Source organism: Lipotes vexillifer, unplaced genomic scaffold (assembly GCF_000442215.2).
Source record: "Lipotes vexillifer unplaced genomic scaffold, Lipotes_vexillifer_v1.1 scaffold158, whole genome shotgun sequence".
Lineage (NCBI taxonomy): Eukaryota > Metazoa > Chordata > Mammalia > Artiodactyla > Lipotidae > Lipotes > Lipotes vexillifer.
Genome location: NW_006788189.1, coordinates 1,715,448 through 1,733,954, shown reverse-complemented (window position 1 = coordinate 1,733,954; position 18,507 = coordinate 1,715,448). Strand labels below are relative to the sequence as shown.

Genomic DNA, 18,507 nt, shown 5'->3' with positions numbered 1-18,507 from the left:
CCTGCTTCATTTGTTAGCCAAAATATTTTTATAAAGGTAAGTTTCCTTTCATCCACTATTTAGTCCTCAGTACAGTTCATAAAAGAAAGGTCCAATAAAGAAACCCTATTATGAAATAATGAGTTGGTTCCCTAGCAACAATGATCAATTAATTTTTACCCTAGGTTTCATTATGAACTCATGAGTCTAAACTTAAATGTAATCAACTAGCTTTCCTTTGCCCTCGCCATTTAAAAACTGCTCATTATAAAAATTTAGGAATTACATAAAAAGTAAAAAGTATGCAGGAGGAAAACAACTATCACTCATTCTGCCACTTGGAAATAACCACTGTTAATCATGTAGAGATTGTAAAATTAAAGTATGACCTAGAAGAACAAACTTGAGATCATACTGCTTTATCCAATTTTATACCTTACATTTTTCTTATCAATATATTTCCCCTATAATGTTTTTAAATCAGCTTGTTTCCAACCTCCTCACTTTACTGGCAAGGTTAGAGGAGGATCCGCTTGGGGGGTAGCTCCCCTCAGTTCCTTTACCTTATCTTATTATCAGAGGTAAAGAGAAACTGGCTTGAATAGAGATTATTCCTAATAGAATAATTCACAATCAAATCATTTTCCTATGTGTTTTTTTTTTAATTGAAGTATACCTGACCTACAACACTATGTTAGTTGCAGGGTGTACAACATTGTGATTCAATATTTCTGTACATTACAAAATGGTCACCACCTTATGTGGTTCTTTAAGCTTTAGGGTTTTGAACTTGATAGCTGAGGTCTGCCTAAGCTGGGTAGACCCCTGAGGTGAACGACAGGCTCCTATTTCTTTCAGATCATGAGCCATGTTGTCATCCTCTAAGACTCACTAGTAAGGTCCATTCTTTACATGTGATCTGGCTCAGGCATTGTGCAGCAGATCCTACTCTGTGACCAGACACTGGTTAGGAATGTTCTCTTTAGCCTGAATATGGCCATATTCAGGGTGTGACATACCACAGAAAGGCAGTAAATTCCTGGTAGCTCATAAGAGCCCCTAGAAAGACCAATGAAAAAAAAATTCAATTTATTATTTATAAATGTGTGTTGTGTATTTGTTCATTATTCTCGTCAAATGATTGAATAAAGTGATCTTTATATTCGGGTCACAACCTGGTTTTAACAGAATGAAGCCTCTCAGCGTGCTTTGCAGTACAGAGTTTTATGACTCTCAAACTTACATACCTCCACCACTATTTTGTCTCACTTCATGCAGTACCTTATGTAACTGATCCATGAAAACAGTTGAGCTTTTGAGTTTTAAAAAGTGAGCTTAACTGAGTTGCAGTTTATCAAAGCTCAGTCTTGGTCTCTCTTCTCATTCTCTCCCTTAGGTAATGAGGTCCATTCCCTCAGCTTTAAATATGATCTCAGCATAAAGTACATCATCACCGTAACTAACTTTTGAGTGCTTTCTAGGTACCAAGAACGGTTTTAAGCATGTTATATGCATTAACTCATTTAATCCTTGTAAGAATCCTGTGAGCTGTTCACTATTATCACCCTCCTTAAAAATGAGGAACTGAGGCATAGAGAGATTGTCTCATCTAAGGTCACACATCTGGTCATGGATAAAGCCTGAATCTGAATCAGGTCAAATTCAGAGCCCCATTCTTAACCGCTATGTCCGAATGCCTGTGCGCTATATATGAAAACATGTCTCATTTTCATGCTCATTTGAACTTTACTGATTCTGTGAGCCCCAACAGGGGAGCTTCCCTCTTGTGGCGACCTGAACAACACAACTAGCTGGAACTGTTTTCCCATGGTATTTTAAAGGTACATGTATTAAATGTTGAATTTCTTAACCACAGCACATGTTTCGGTAAAAGAACTGTGTACTTAAAAAAGAGCTCATTACTTACCTTTTATATCTCTATGAACAATCATATTACTGTGCAAATAATGGACTCCCTCCAGAATCTGACGGGTGTATTTCCTAGTCACATTCTCAGTAAGAGCTCCATATGCTTTTAGTTGGTCTTTAATTGAACCCTAGGATAAAAGAAAACAAAAGAAAACTATAGTATGCTTTGAAATGAAAACTACTAGTAAATCTTTATTTTTAAAGATGTGTACATGGGTATTTATTATTCTTATCGACTGAATAAAGTGATCTTTATTTTATTTTTAACATCTTTATTGGAGTATAACTGCTTTACAATATATTTTTATTATTATTATTATTTTTTTTTTTTTTTGCGGTACGCGGGCCTCTCACTGTTGTGGCCTCTCCCCTTGAGGAGCACAGGCTCCGGACACCCAGGCTCAGTGGCCATGGCTCACGGGCTCAGCTGCTCCACAGCATGTGGGATCTTCCCGGACCGGGGCACGAACCCGGGTCCCCTGCATCGGCAGGCGGACTCTCAACCACTGCACCACCAGGGAAGCCCTATTTTATTTATTTTTAATTGAAGTTTAGTTGACATACAATGTCATGTTAGTTTCAGGTGTATAACACAGTGATTCGACATTTAAATGCATTACAAAATGATCATCATGATGAGTCTGGTAACGATCTATCTCTGTACAAAGTTATTACAGTATTATTGACTATATTCCTTATGCTGTATATTACATTCCCATGACTTATTTATCTTAAAACTAGACATTTTAATTTGGAGAATCCTAGTTCATGACTGGGAGGCTTTAATTGGACTGCACAGGAATTCTCAGGAAGGACATTATATGCCATTAATTTAACATAAAACTCTACTATATTCCCTGACTAGAATTGTGGAAGGAAGCCTTTAAAACTATTCTTTGACTGATACCCTTGTTTCTATGACTATGCTGGTTCTATCTCCTGTTCCTTGCAACTGCATTTTTAAAAATTCTCCAGTACTTTTATCTTGCATTGTTTTTGCCCTGAATACATTTTTGATTTTCCTACTTGCTCTTCTATATACGTCCTACTTTAATTTTATTTATTTTGTTCTTACTCTGTTTTTAAAACACAGTTTTATTGATACCTACAAATTTACTTCTCAGGAGAAAGAATGGGTATGATTAGAAGATCAGAACACACGTGAGATTTTAAATTTTTTCTTTTATATACTCACTGTTTTAGTTCAAAACAAGAGAAAATTAAAAAGGAATTTCTAATTTTCTTACATGTTTTAGGCAGGATGAGGTGCTATCTCTGAGAATAGGGAATCAATCTGGTGAGACATAGGCACCTGAATTTTGAAAAAGCTTCCCTGCTGATTCCAATGTGCAAATTTGATAAATAATCACAACTTTAAAAGATGGAAATAAAATACTTCCTGAGGGACAAAATCTTTTAGAGATAACATAATCAAATGTTCCTGTCTTTCTTTGAATTTTGGTAAACTGTGTACTTTGTCATATAAAAATAGATCCTTGGGCTTCCCTGGTGGCGCAGTGCTTGAGAGTCCGCCTGCCGATGCAGGAGACACGGGTTCGTGCCCCGTTTCGGGAAGATCCCACATGCCGCGGAGCGGCTGGGCCCGTGAGCCATGGCTGCTGAGCCTGCGCGTCCGGAGCCTGTGCTCCGCAAATGGGAGAGGCCACAACAGTGAGAGACCCGCATAACGCAAGAAAAAAAAAAAAAAAAAAAAAAAAAATAGATCCTTGGATTTTACAGGTTTAGCCACTTGCTGTTTCCACTATTCATGAGCAATCCCTGAAGGGACAGCAAGAAGCAATTCTGCTGACCCCAACTTGCAAACACGTGTAGAAAGCCTTAGGCAGTGAGTGAACCCAGACAACCAGTCATACCTATAACTCAATGCGGCTTGTTCTTCAGTCAACTTATTATGTCTCTACTTGCAGTAATGCACAAAATAACAGAGCTAGAACTGAGCTTTTCAAACCATAAGCCCCCAGATACTTGTAGGCTGCAAATAAGTGTCAGACTTACAGATCCTCTGGGCCCTCAGGCAGCTGGGCCAGTGGCCCATGGTGCTAACAGCTCCATCAGTGTAGTCTGTTTACTGCTGTGTAACATGAAAATATTACCTTCTTCAGTGTGAACAACTGGAATGGGCTGGAAAGCACTGTGTCAGATAAAAACAGTGTGTGTGTGTGTGTGTGTGTGTAAGAGTAACAGAGAGAAGTCAACTGCTAGGCCACGTATTGGAAATAAAAGAAAGTTATGGTTCCGGTGTAAAAGTAGTTCTAGATAGACTAAGAAATGGAATGTTATGTTGGGAAAAACTGAAGAATGGAATGACAATTTTAGCAAAGCTTGAATCTAGGGCATAAACGGGTCCATTATACCAAATTTAATGAAAGAAATTATATAGCATCATTTACGGACTTGGAGATTCAGCAAAGTCTAGGAACATCTATGTCCATCCCATGTATGCCATGGGCTTGCCGTACACATAATTCATTTAGATTGTCAGTGAACTATCAATAATTTAGTAACATGCTTTTCAAATTCAAGGAGTGATAACCTAGACTTTGAAAAGACAGTTGCCTTTACAAAACCTAATGAGAAACATGATCTAACGCCTCTTCCTGAATAGTCCTAGTTTAGTCTTAAGATTGCTAAATATATAAAGATTACCCATATCTCCATTTGCGATGTAAACTGGTTCTAACCAATGAGTCATTTTAATTAATTTTATCTTCAACAATCTGGGTCTCTATTCACATTTATTCATAGTTATTTCCTTATTTTTAATTTAAATATTTGTTGCACAAACAGTAATGGGAATCTGAATAAGAGAAAAGTCAATCACAATCCCAACATAATACATTTTCATTTTTCTAAGCTTCTTCTGTTCTTGTCCAAATACAGATACTTTTAAAATACCATTAATAGTAAAAAGCATTTTATATTCTTTTCCTCTAAGTACTTCCTCCAACTTTGCTTCATGGGCTTCACAATTTTGATTTTTAATATATACTCTCTTGGACAATGCCATCATAATTTACTTCCACTGGGGGAATTGATATTCCACTTTTTCCATCACAGATAGTACTAAAATAAAGGTTCACAGCTTTCTCCTTCTTTTGGATTACTGCTGTAGACTAAATTTTAAAAAACAATTTACAGTGCCAACATAATCTTTGAAAATAAAAAATAGCAATGATGAATAACAGTGGTGTCCCTATAAACAACTATTCAGGAAGATAAAAATCAAAGTAAATTTTACTGTCGCTGTTGTAAGACCAAGGATGTGTTAAGACCATTACAATCAGCCTGTATTCGCAGGCCTCTCATCTGGGGATTCAACCAACTGCTGATTGAAAATATCTGGAAAAAAAAATTCCACAAAGTTCCAAAAAGCGAAACTTGAATTTGCTGCACTGGCAACTATTTACATAGCATTTACAGTGTATTAGTTATTGTAAGTAATTAAGAGATGACAAAGTATATGGGAGGATATGCGTAGCTTATATGCAAAAAATACTACACCATTATATAAAGGACTTGAGCATTTTTGGATTTTGACAGCCGTGGGAAGTCCTGGAACCAATTCCCTGGGGATACCGAGGGACAACTGTACTATGAGATACTGATCCACAGTTTTATTGATCCATAAGATTAAACTGCAACCTGTACATTCTACATACAATTCTAATAAGCTATTTCCTTAAAGATCCATAAATCAAGCCTTTTTCTAACATATACTGCCTATTATGAGAATGAATGTATTTTTAAGCGAGTAAATATACCACCATCTTGAAAATCATTAGTATTAGAAGGTACTCTACAAATACTAAAAATAATGAAGAAGGAATGACAGAGTTTTTTGCAAATCACATTATTCACCTCCCAATGAAATTACTGACTCAGGCAATGACTATCAATCTGTGTTAAAAACATTAGGTGGATGGTTGAAAAGGAACTGGATATTCCTATGTGCCACTGCTGTAAGCCCAGATTACTTTCTCGTCTTCAGGAAAAAACAAAACTTTACAATGGAAGAATTAGGACGTCAATCACCCTAGTCAAGCAGTCAATCTTAGCATCACTACCAGTAGAACAACCAGAAATTGTATGTCTCCTAATGGGATGCACAGCATGCATGCGAATAAATGCTGAATTTAAATATAATTTAGATTTTAGATCTAACTTGGAGTTTACAGGAAATATAGGGATAGACGAACAAACTAAACACCACCACGAGGATGCAAGGGGAGAAATCTATGAGATGAGACTGTCAACAGAACAACTAGTTTGGTCTCTTTCTTTTTTTTTTCTTAACGTCTTTATTGGAGTATAATTGCTTTACAATGGTGTGTTAGTTTCTGCTTTATAACAAAGTGAATCAGCTATACCTATGTGTATATCCCATATCTCCTCCCTCTTGCGTCTTCCTCCCACCCTCTCTATCCCACCCCTCGTGGTGGTCACAAAGCACCAATAGCTTGGTCTCTTTGTCGAATCTGTCACCTACAACTGTTCTAGATTAAAAGAGGAATGAGACATAGCAGCAAAATGTAATGTGTGGTCCTGGACTGAGTCCTGGTTTGGATAAACCAGTTATTACTGGTTATTTTTAGGGCATTTAGGGAAATCTGAGTATAGACTGCTATGATGTCTGTAACCTATTTTAGTATACTTTAGTATTTTTAAAAAACGAGTTAAAAAATACAAAGATAGATGAGGAAGACAGAAAATAAAATTATATTACCCAGTTCTCATTTAAAACTCTTCCAAAATGTCCTTAACATTTTATAATCAAAGTTTTGTTGTTTTTCTTTATTCTCAACTAAGACTTTAAATAGAATATCTCTATTTTCAAAGGATGTACTAACTTACCCCTGGCATATATTCCATAAATATGGAAAGTGTTTTTTCTTGGGGATCCCTCAAACAGCCATAATACTGAACAATTCGCTCATGCAGCAAGTTTTTCAACAACTGAATTTCACACTCAAGTGCATTTACTTCCTGAAAGACAGAACTCACTGTTAAGTCTTTACAGCATTGCTAGTAAAAGCAAAAAAATTCTAACTTCATGGACCATCAAGGTGATTTCACTCTGAAATTTTCACTTCCCAAGGAATAAACATTTTAAAGTCTCTAAACAATAATAACTTTTGTAACAGTCCTTGATGGTATGCTAAAGCAATACGAAATCACATTAGGAATATAACTGAGTACTAAAAGAGAAAAATCCATAGTACAAAGTAAACAAACATAGCTAGTTATCTATTTTTTTTGCAAATAATTTGCATTGAGGAAAAACAAAAAATTCTATTATGTGTTATATTTATTTTAGTAAAAATGCTTCTTATAATGTGACAAATTAGCTTATGCAGTGATTCTTACCTTGCTGGTCTCAGGGCTATCTGGGTCAAATTGAACTTGCTTAACAGCCAATTCTCTTCCTGTATCAACATCATAACAGAGGTAGACCCTGCCAAAGGCTCCCTGGCCAAGCAGTTTGCCCAATCTCCAGTTGGTTGGAGCACGAGGTGCTAAAAAAGAACATTTTCTTAAAATGGAATAGCCCAATGGCACACAATGGTTAAGGACTACTGCATTATTGATATCCTTAATTGAATATGCTTGGATATTAAGGGAAAATCATGTTCATCCAAACTCATAATGATCATCATCTTTGAAAACTGTAAGAATTCTAAACCCAAACAAGGTTCAGATGCCTATGACTAATTTTTTCCAATGAGATTTTTTTTCACCTGATTATAAACGTAATAGCATTTTTCACTCAATTTAAGATGCCACTGATTATGTAAGATGCACTACTTCTAATCTTTATTGCAGTAATATCTGTAATTAGTTTTTCAACTGCCTACAATGTAGAAAGCTGGAAAGACCATCGCTCTCATTCTAACAAGAGGAAATCTTGAAAGCAGCCAGCAGGGGAAAAAGCACACTATATACAGAGGAACAAAGATAAGAAATACAGCAGACTTCTCCTCAGAAAGTATACAAGCCAGAAGACAATGGAGAAATAACTTTAAAGTGCTGAAAGAAAAAAAAAAAAACCGCCCAGAACTCTATACCCAGAAAAATATATCTTTCAAAAATAAAGGAGAAATATGAGTTTTTCAAACAAACAAAAGCTGAAAGAATTTATTACCAGTAGACTCGTACTACAAGAAAAGGTTAAAAACAATTCTTTGGGCAAAAGGAATTTGATACCTGACAGAATCTTGGATCTACATAAAGATCTACAGAAATAAACTGGAGGTATATTTAAAAGACATTCTTCTCCTATTTTTAATCACTTTAAAATATAGTTGTCTACGGCAAAAATAGCATCAATGTAGTGAGAGTCGCAGATGTGAAAGTAAAGTATGACAACACTAGCACAAAAGAGAGGAATTCAGAATATAAAAATATTGTTGCAATAAATATCTTTGAGCATGAATCTTTTATACATTGCTTACATGATAAAGTTCAAATACTTTACAATCCGGCCTTAGTTACCATTCTAATTCTACTTCCACTGTTTCAAGTAAGATACCCTCTACTTCAGCCAAAAATGAACTATTCCCCATTATGAGAAAATATCATGGCCTCTTGCACATGTCACCTCCTTAACTGGTGAATTCCTATGCACATCATTATCCCCATTAGATTACATCTTAGAGGCCATATTTGAAATCTCAGAGCTAAGCACTCAATAAGGATATGTGGAATGAATGAATGAATGACTAATTGGTAACAATTTTCCTAATAAAAGCAAAGGACAGAATCATTTAAAGTAATAGCAGTAATACCATGCTTATACCTGACATTACAACCACCTTTAGAAATACCATTTTTACCTCTTTTGAGATTCTGGTCTCACTGTGAAGACTGGCTTGGTATTTATTCTTTTTTAATACTATAAAATTCTGCAAAGGCTCTGCTACACATTTCACTATGCCAATTTCTATTACTCACAGCGGCTGGGTGGGCTGATGTCCATTACAGTCAAAGTAGGATTGTCTATGTCACTTCCCCTTCTTCTTATTCGACTCTCATCATACTCTGGGGTAAAGATACTGCTTCCACTACTAGTGCTTAAGGAGTGGTCTGTAGGACTGAAACTCACAGGAGACCGGAAGCTGGTCCCCTGGGTCCTTCTGGCTCTTGGAAAAGTTTTACGACCTACAAAGTGAAAACAGAATTACCTCGCAACTTTTAATAATACATTATAATTAAAAGTATTTAAAATTTGTAACATAAGGAAGAGAAATTTGTTCTGACTACGCTAAGAAACTAAAACAGCAATTATATGATAATATGTTTTAAACTTAAAAAGAATAGTATTTTTTAAGAGTGCAAAGAAATATCTTTGTTAACACTGAATCATGAAGTAAAAAATAAAAATACAAAGAAGAGAAAAGTGAAAGCAGAAATGAAAAGTGGGGAAAAAAGAAACTGAATACAAATTCAAATAACCTCTTACGTTAACACACACACATTCATAAAAGCATAGAACTCCCTCAGTTTTGTATAAAAAGGAGAAAAAATATATTTATTCTTATTTCCAATAATGATTTAAAATACAAAATAAAAATTGCCAAGTTTATAGGCAGCAATTTTTTTTCCTTAAAAGGACAATGCAAGTATGCATTTCAACATCAAGGAATAATTTTCTAATTAATACCATTTTTAACTACTCCTTTCTTTTTTCTAAGGGAAAGATAAGTATTATGAGGTAAGTTGGCATAAAGCTGTTATTGTAGTTTTAATTATGATCCAGTATCTTTAAAAAAAGTTTTAAGCAGAAAACTAAGTGATATAGGAACAAATTTATTTTTATTGTTTCTGAGATTTTTAACAAACTGTTCTTTAATCTAATAAACTTACCATCATTATAGTCTTGATGATGATATGAAACATGATACCTTCTTGGATATGTTCCTCCTTTTCCAAATTTCTCAAATATAGGGTTATCATAGTCTATTAAGACACACAAGAAAGTTGTATACAAGTTATACAAAAATCAAACATTTCCAATGATGAAAAATACATTTACTCATTTTTGATTTTTTTAAAAAGTTCCCTCGCCCTCCCAGCCAAAAGATTATTCAATGACATAACATTTAAACGTTTAGAATGTGAACAGTCTAACCTGAAAATTCCTGATGATTATCTGGGTAGCTCTGGGCCCTAGGCATTCGTGATTTTGGATAGCTCTCTCTAAAAGTAGAAAAAGTCTTGTTATTTTAAGACAAAATATTTAAGACATTAAAAAAAATGTTTATGCAATACCAATATCTCTCTGTATGTATGTTTATATATACATACATACATATATAAAACAACATATATTTTATATATACATACATATATACACACACACATACATATATATACACATATATATGCTCTCTCTGAAACATTAACTGAGAAAGGGGGAACTTCTTTTCAAGCATTTATTTGGTACATGCACCGCAAAAAGCCTGGCTTTTAAAATTAACCCACAGAGTACAGTGGTAAGGGGCTTCCCTGGTGGCGCAGTGGTTGAGAGTCCGCCTGCCGATGCAGGGGACATGGGTTCGTGCCCTGGTCTGGGAAGATCCCACATGCCGCGGAGCGGCTGGGCCCGTGGGCCATGGCCCGTGGGCCATGGCCTCTGAGCCTGTGCGTCCGGAGCCTGTGCTCCGCAATGGGAGAGGCCACAACAGGGAGAGGCCCGCGTACCGCAAAAAAAAAAAAAGAGTACAGTGGTAAGAATGATATATTTTGGAATTACAGATGCATGGAAACACCTGTGTTTCAATCCTAGCTCTGCCACTTCAACTAGCTATTGCAACCTTGGCAAATCACCTTTCTGAGACTATTTCTGCATTTATAACAAGGAGATAATAATGTCTAACTCATCAATTTTATACTTATCTACCGCAGGACACTGTCTTTCAAATATTAAGTACTCAATATATAGCTTTCACAACACAATTTCCCTGAATTTCTTAAATGTTTTAAATATCTATCTTAAGATAGACATGGGCACAAAGGTTTCATGTATATGGGTAACAAAAAATTAAACGTAAAGTTCCGTACAATATTAGTTATATTTTCCAAATTTTCTTTCATAGAGCAATTCCAGAGATTAAATAGGTCATGATCTTAATAAAGATATTGACTTTGCATGCTACAGGTGAACACTGTCCGACTGAGACCAAGAGAGAGGGAGCACTTGTAACCAAAAATTCACAGATGCAACTTGCCCCAGCTTATATTCCTGAACAGCTGTCTCACGAAAGTACTTAAACTTTAATTGACCAAAATACTGGGACATAATTACCAAGAATATATGTTATTTATAATTTGGTACCAGAATGAACGTAATCCTGAACAGGTGCAACAACTCAAGAATCTCCAAAACAAAACCTATTATGAAAAATTTGACAGCAGTTTCACCAACACAGGTTTAAAAGTAAACGTACATAAATTCTAAGTTTGCCTTTAGTTTCAAACACAATTTAGCAAGAAACTCAGAATATTATAATCAGATATCATTTTAACTAAAAAAGATACTGAGCCCACGAAGTTAAGAAATTTGTCCAAACTGAAAAAATCAATTTTCCATAAGTATAGATGAGTATCAACTACATTCCTCTGAATGTAACACAGAAGAGTTGATACTTCGACATGTTATATATATGCATATTTACCCACATATATTAAAAAACAAAAACTACAATCAACATTACCCATCCAGAGGGCTATCAAGTGATGGACAACTTCCTGAGCCAGAATTTTCAGGGCTGCTTAAAGATAATGGGTCCAGCATCTAGAAAAATAAATGGGTCCACCTTGAGTCTGCATGATATAACCAGAAGTTACTGTTTTTTAAAAACAGCTTTATTGAGATATAATTCATGTATCATAAAATTCACCCATTTAAAGAATACAGTACAGTTCAGTGGTTAATACTGAGAATGTATAACCCTCACCATAATCTCAGAACACTTTCAGTACCCAAAAAAGAAAATCCATATCCAACAGCAGTCATCCCCAGAGTTATTCATTTTTAAATGTTTTAAAAGTAGTTGCCCTTGTAGGTAGGCTACAACTTCAAAATTTCCTAACAGAAAAATAGGAATTTTCTATTTCTTTCTCTCTGGATTATTATCTAAATAATTAAAAGCTAAAACACTTCACATAATTTTGTTTACTGAAAACTGAACAAAGGCACCACCCAAATTGAAACAAATGACACCATGACTGCTACATTATTAGAAAATGTAAACTCCTGTAATAATATAAGCAGCCAATTTAATGTTAAGAAAACAACAGCAAATCCATGAAAATACTTCAATACCACAAAACTTTAAAAAACATTTTTAAATGTTTTAGAAAGTAGACAAACCTCAGCTTCACAAAGTTAAATATTTATAGTTTTACTGTGTCTTTCAAATGTTAATTTAAAAAAATCCAAATGTTAATCCCAGGATTATAAACAAATGCATTCACTCACTTATGGATGAGCAACATAAGAAAATCAGCCTTATTCCACCTTTCTTTATACATGAATGCACACAGACACATGTAAATTAGTGGGGTTTTTCCTACATTTCTACTATTTTGTTCGCTTATAAAGGAAGATATGGGATTGGAGAAGAGGTTAAACAAATACCCCCTCCTCGATATACCTGCCAAACAACACTATTCCCTGACAACATCCCTTTAAATGAAATTAAAAAGCACATCCAAATTTTGCTTACTTGGTCCATGCTCTCTGGAATGAACTCTCCTTCACTGTTGATACTGGTAAATGACCCATTCCGGGCAACCTGGTGTAATTCATCTGGAATGTATCCAGGGGGTGGGGAGCTTCTATCTCTACTAGTGGGACCTCAAAGGAGAAAAATTATATGATTTTATAAATTCCAGCAGGGAACCAATTCTTGTTTTAATTAAATATACACTCAAAATTTCTGGACTATAATACGAATGCTTTTAGCAACTGAAATCTAGTTTTTATTAAAGCTTATCAGAGCACTCATGTCTGTAAAACTTCAAATGTTTTTATTCCTTTCTAAACTCCCACCTACTGTAATTATTAACCTTGTTGTAATATTCACTTACATTTATTAGGTGGTATGTTCTTCTGACTGCTGACAACTGCATTATGAGTACTGTATTGATAATAAAGATTTTTAGATAAATGCCACTGCTTCAGGTCACTTGTACCCTGGTATATGTTACCCTTTAATGTAATTTATGGAAGGCATCATGATGTAGTGGAAAGAATATGGGCTTTACAGTCTAACCTCAATTTAAATCTCAGTTCCAGTTATTTACCAGCTCTGCGTCTTTGGGAAAGTTATCCAATCGCCATGAACTTGTTTCCTCATCTGTAAACATGGGACTAAATCTCTCCTTTGCAAGGGTGTTGTGATGGCAAAATTATTCATAATGAACATATGCTGTGCACATCTGTCTACATGATGTTCTTTCCATTGCTGCTCTTTAATCTTTAGAAACCTAAAGTTCGGTTACTTCTTAGTCATTTAGTCAACATTAGAATGTTTCCAATTTGGAATCCTGGACTTTATTCTTGGGTACTTAAAATTAGGCTTTTGGTGGCAAGCCATATTCCTGGAATTTAAATTTATTCATAGTTTAGAAAATTAGAGAATCTAATACAGTTCATCTAATTATGCTATGTTTATTAACATAGTTTTCTCAGCTTTCCTCATTTTTTGAAATTAAACTATAAAAACAATATGATGAAATCATGTGAGCATTTGAGTTCTGGTCAGATTTAAAGCAAACAAGGCTTTTGCCTTTGGCTTCCCTGGTGGCGCAGTGGTTGGGAGTCTGCCTGCAGATGCAGGGGACATGGGTTCGTGCCCCATTCCGGGAAGATCCCACATGCCGCGGAGCGGCTGGGCCCGTGAGCCATGGCCACTGAGCTTGCGCGTCTGGAGCCTGTGCTCCGCAAATGGGAGAGGCCACAACAGTGAGAGGCCCGCAAAACGCAAGGAAAAAAAAAAAAAAAAAAAAAAAGATAGGTACTATAATGATAAGAAAAAGGATAAAGAAATGTATAATTAATAATAGTCATGCTTTCTAGTTTGAAAAGCAAAATGTAGTTTAAAAGTGTTCTCTCAGGGACTTCCCTGGTGGTGCAGTGGTTAAGAATCCGCTTGCCAATGCAGGGGACACAGGTTCGAGCCTGGGTCTGGGAAGATCTCACATGCCACGGAGCAACTAAGCCCATGCACCACAACTACTGGGCCTGTGCTCTAGAGCCCATGCGCCACAACTACTGAGCCCTTGCGCCACAACTACTGAAGCCCGTGCACCTAGAGCCCATGCTCTGCAACAAGAGAAGCCACCACGATGAGAAGCCCAGGCACCACAAGGAAGAGTAGCCCCCGCTCACCGCAACTAGAGAAAGCCCATGAGCAGCAATGAAGACCCAATGCAGCCAAAAATAAATAAATAAATAAATTTATTAAAAAGAAAAAAAAGTGTTCTCTCAATTGACTGCTACAACAATCCCATGATTTACAGATGAGGACAACGTTATTGGTCTCAGGTTAATTATAGAGCTGGAATTTGAATTCAGGTACCCCTAATGTTCTTTCATCAAAAATTTAAATTATATCAAAATACATCCAAATGAAGACAAGCAATTTTTATTTTACTTGTATATTATCTCTGCTGCTCATACTTCCAACACTTCTGAAACCCAAAGTAAGACAAAAGACAGACACTTAGAAGGAAGTAGTCATAAAAAAGCTTTTGGGTACCAAAACAGAAGATGAATAACAGATTTTTTGGTTGGTTCACATGCTAATTTAATCTTTTCTTTCATTACTAACAATCCTCTTCTATCACCAGTCTTAGATTCCCTTCCTGCTTCCTCCCTATTCATCTGTTTTATGTCTCCTACTTCCCCCTTTAAATCCATCCCTCACATATGTTTTCATGCTATCTTTAATACCCATTTTTGAGCAATGAAATGTGTTTATCATATAAAAATGTAGATTATCAATGTTTTATACAAATTGAAGAAGATGCACAGAACTGGGGAGTTCAGAGCACCTCTGCCCAGCCTATGCCTCTCTAATAGGCCTCCTTAAAAAAAAAAAAACAGCACACAGGATCCATTTTTCTTTTTACCATAAACGTAAATATAAGTGTATTTTTAATGACTAATAAAGTAATTATAAAACATAATCTGGAAATTCTTAGCAATCTTTATTTTGGTAGCATTCTTGGCAATAACTAAAACTTAGAGAAAGGTTTATGAACTTAGTCCATCCATTAATTTTAATATGTTAGAATTGCTTCTTTTAATTTTTTTCCCTTCAGCTTATTTGTACAATTAAAACGCTCTTGAGGTTTCCTTTTAACTTGTTAAACATCAAAATACCCTGGGTATCTTAAGAAAGGAAATATTTAAACTGGAGACTGCTAATCGTGTAATACTTGACATTAACTTTTCAAGGGACAACAGATACCAGAACATAGTTAACTGAACTAAATTACAAAGAGTACAGAGATAGGCTGCTATTTATCAGGATTATGTTTAGGTGTTGCCCTACCTTAAAGGATGGAGATGAAACCAAGAAGTCCATTTCATGATTTCAATGCTAGCTTTCTTACCTACTATAGAAAGTCTTTTTTTCCTCTCTGCTCCAAATACTGTGTTATCCAAATCTTCTAGTGATGGCAATGGCTCTAAATTAGTAGCCTACGAAGAAAAAAAAGAAGAGTCATGCTATTCTTCCCCTTTAGGGCTTTAATCAGAATCCTTTCCCCTACCAAATATAACCCAGGCATTCTAGGTAACTATGTTTCATATATTGACTTTTACAAGCATAAATCCTATAATCCTCACTGAAAAAAAAAAAATCCCAATTCATACCTGTGTACTTCCATTTATTACAAGTAATATTTTGAGGCTCTTCATATGAATACTACGATCCAGCAGTTCCACAGCTTTGTCCAAGTCATCTTGGGTGGTTAATGGAATCACCAACTAAACAAAAGGGAACATAGGAATTGTGTAACCATCTCACCAGGTCAAGTCCTCCCAGGAGCATCTCCATTACTATGGAATTATAAATCTCAAAATACCTTGCTCTTTGATTTGTCAGTATAATGAAATTCTGAATGAATACATGTTATCTAGATTGTTTTGCTCTTCCCATCCTACCATCGCTAAAATCATAAAATGAATATGGATTAATAAATTTTTTTTCTTTACTCAACATTAAATTCTTCTAGAAAACACATTTAAAGATTAAAGATCAGTTTTCTAGGATATTTCCATAACATTTTTAAACTTGCTATAATACCTTCACCTCAAAACAGCATTAAGGAACATACACAAAAACTATGTAAAATAAAAGTACCATCTTTTATCTGCATTGATGAAAGTTTTACATTTTTATAGCAACCACAGATTCTCGTCCTCACCCGGTATGCTTACCAACATACAAAATACAATGAGCATCAGTGACGTATGCGATGGAGGGTTGCCACCAGTAATGTACCTGCAATCTACAGCCTACCTGGCACTCTTATCTCTGACATGACCACTACAGTCTAAAATAAGTAAGCTAAATGGGTGAGCCATTCTACAGTAACCCCTGAATGTTGAAATTTGCTTTCATTAGTCATCTCATGGATCAGATGTTGTAAGGGACAAAAGCACCTGAACAGCCTGTGAGGGAAAAGCATGATTCATACTATTAAACAAAATACTTCTTTTTAAAAAAATGTAAACTTAGGGGCTTCCCTGGTGATGCAGTGGTTGAACGTCCGCCTGCCGATGCGGGGGACGCGGGTTCGTGCCCCCGGTCCGGGAGGATCCCACGTGCCGCGGAGCGGCTGGGCCCGTGAGCCATGGCCGCTAGGCCTGCGCTTCCGGAGCCTGTGCCCCGCAACGGGACAGGCTGCAGCGGAGAGAGGCCCGCGAACCACCGACAAAAAAAAAAAAAAAAAAAAAAGGTAGACTTAGTAGCTTAAGATGACTTTGTCAATAAGCTTCAAAGTACATTCCGTTTCATTGAAAGGCCAGAATAAAAACAAGTGAACATATTCCATACTTGTGAGCCAGCACTAACTAACACAGTATATAAGTCAATCAAACGTAAAGGCCTAGTTAGTTAAGGGTCCTCTACAGTACAAATACCTTGCGGGTAAGGACTCCCCCTAAGCCAGCAATGAACACAGAGCACATCAAAAACCAAATACTTGGTAAATATTGTTTAATAAATATCATAGGGTAAAAGCTTCATCCGCACCCAAACCCGCTAGCTGACATGGTGTGCATTCATTCTCCATAGATTTCTTTATGAAAACTATTCCTTGTTTTAAGAAAGGCTGCCAGACACAAATACAAAGCAGAACTAATGTGAATTACATCATACAATCTGCTTACATTTACTTACTCTGTACTTGAAATTATATTCCCAATTTCTGTTCATATAGCTAGTTTTATACTGTCACAATTTAGCTACTATCAGGCCTTTTTTTCTCTGTGAGAATTTTTTTCTAATAAAAAAAGAATATTAACTGTTTGGTATCATAGAACAAGTCTGATCTACTTAATTAAATTCCTTTCATTTTCCTATCAATCATGAACCGTATTGGTACACCTTGTTCCCATTTTTAATAGTTTGTAAATTATATTTTAAGCACTAGAAAACATTTTAAAGCAATGAAGAGGATTGTTCTGCCAACTTTTCATTTAGAGGGAAACCTGAATGTTTACTTTAACTACACATTATTTATAATTGGATTGTTTACTTCTCCAAGATACTGCTGCTTTGGAAGGAAAAGACACTAATTTAAATCACAGTAACAAAGTATGAACATAAATGATTCCGCTCTTCTTTAGCTTACGGAAGTGAAATCTGGACATTCTGGAGTACCTGGAGTGGCAGCCTGGACTACTGTCTATATCGCTGATGTAATCCCTCATATGTGCTGAGATCACTTATTACAAATTTTAAAACAAGGACTAAAAGTCATGAACAAGTCCCACCCTACCTAAATTATACTAAATAAGTCACCCAATATTTCCCGGCTTGGTGAATTCATTTTGGCCTCATTCATAAAATCTATTTGCCTCTGGCTTTTTACTGATAAATCCAGTTGTATGTTAATAAAAATCACTTCTGGAAAGGAAACTAAAAATTAAGTCCAAAACCCCGTTAAATAGAACCTAAATTTGAAATAAGTTAATTATCTTCCTAACTTTACATAGTGAAACATGAAAACTGCCCATAAAAAGGCTTGTCCTCCTCTACCTATCTAAAATGGAAAAAGTCTTAGAAAACCCACTTACTTTTGCCTGCATTTATCTCCTGTGACAATACACACAAACCCGACACTTTATTAGATAAAGAGTAGCCTAACTCACAGATCCAACCAATTCCAGCTTAAATTTGCTTGTTTCAATTCTGGCAAACCAGAAGTTTATATTCTTTTAGAACAGAGAATTTTATATCACACAAGAAAAAAATATTTATAGAACTGGAAAAACAAGCAGTCTAAATGAGTTTTTAGCTTGTCTACAAGTCCACGAAACTAATACCCCTTGTAAGTCTTTCC

General features: G+C 35.6%; 1 protein-coding gene across 1 annotated transcript in view; it reads right to left on the bottom strand.

Annotated features, from left to right (window-relative positions):
* MAP3K2 (mitogen-activated protein kinase kinase kinase 2) overlaps nt 1–18,507 on the bottom strand; it is a 36,676-nt gene that overhangs the window by 7,949 nt on the left and 10,220 nt on the right. The window contains exons 5-14 of the mRNA XM_007461303.1: nt 15,812–15,925; nt 15,550–15,637; nt 12,654–12,784; nt 11,640–11,719; nt 10,055–10,122; nt 9,790–9,882; nt 8,878–9,084; nt 7,294–7,442; nt 6,781–6,912; nt 1,907–2,036 (exon numbers count right to left, since the gene is read on the bottom strand). Of these exons, the coding sequence (XP_007461365.1) occupies nt 1,907–2,036; nt 6,781–6,912; nt 7,294–7,442; nt 8,878–9,084; nt 9,790–9,882; nt 10,055–10,122; nt 11,640–11,719; nt 12,654–12,784; nt 15,550–15,637; nt 15,812–15,925 (1,192 nt within the window). The remainder of the gene's footprint in view (nt 1–1,906; nt 2,037–6,780; nt 6,913–7,293; nt 7,443–8,877; nt 9,085–9,789; nt 9,883–10,054; nt 10,123–11,639; nt 11,720–12,653; nt 12,785–15,549; nt 15,638–15,811; nt 15,926–18,507) is intronic.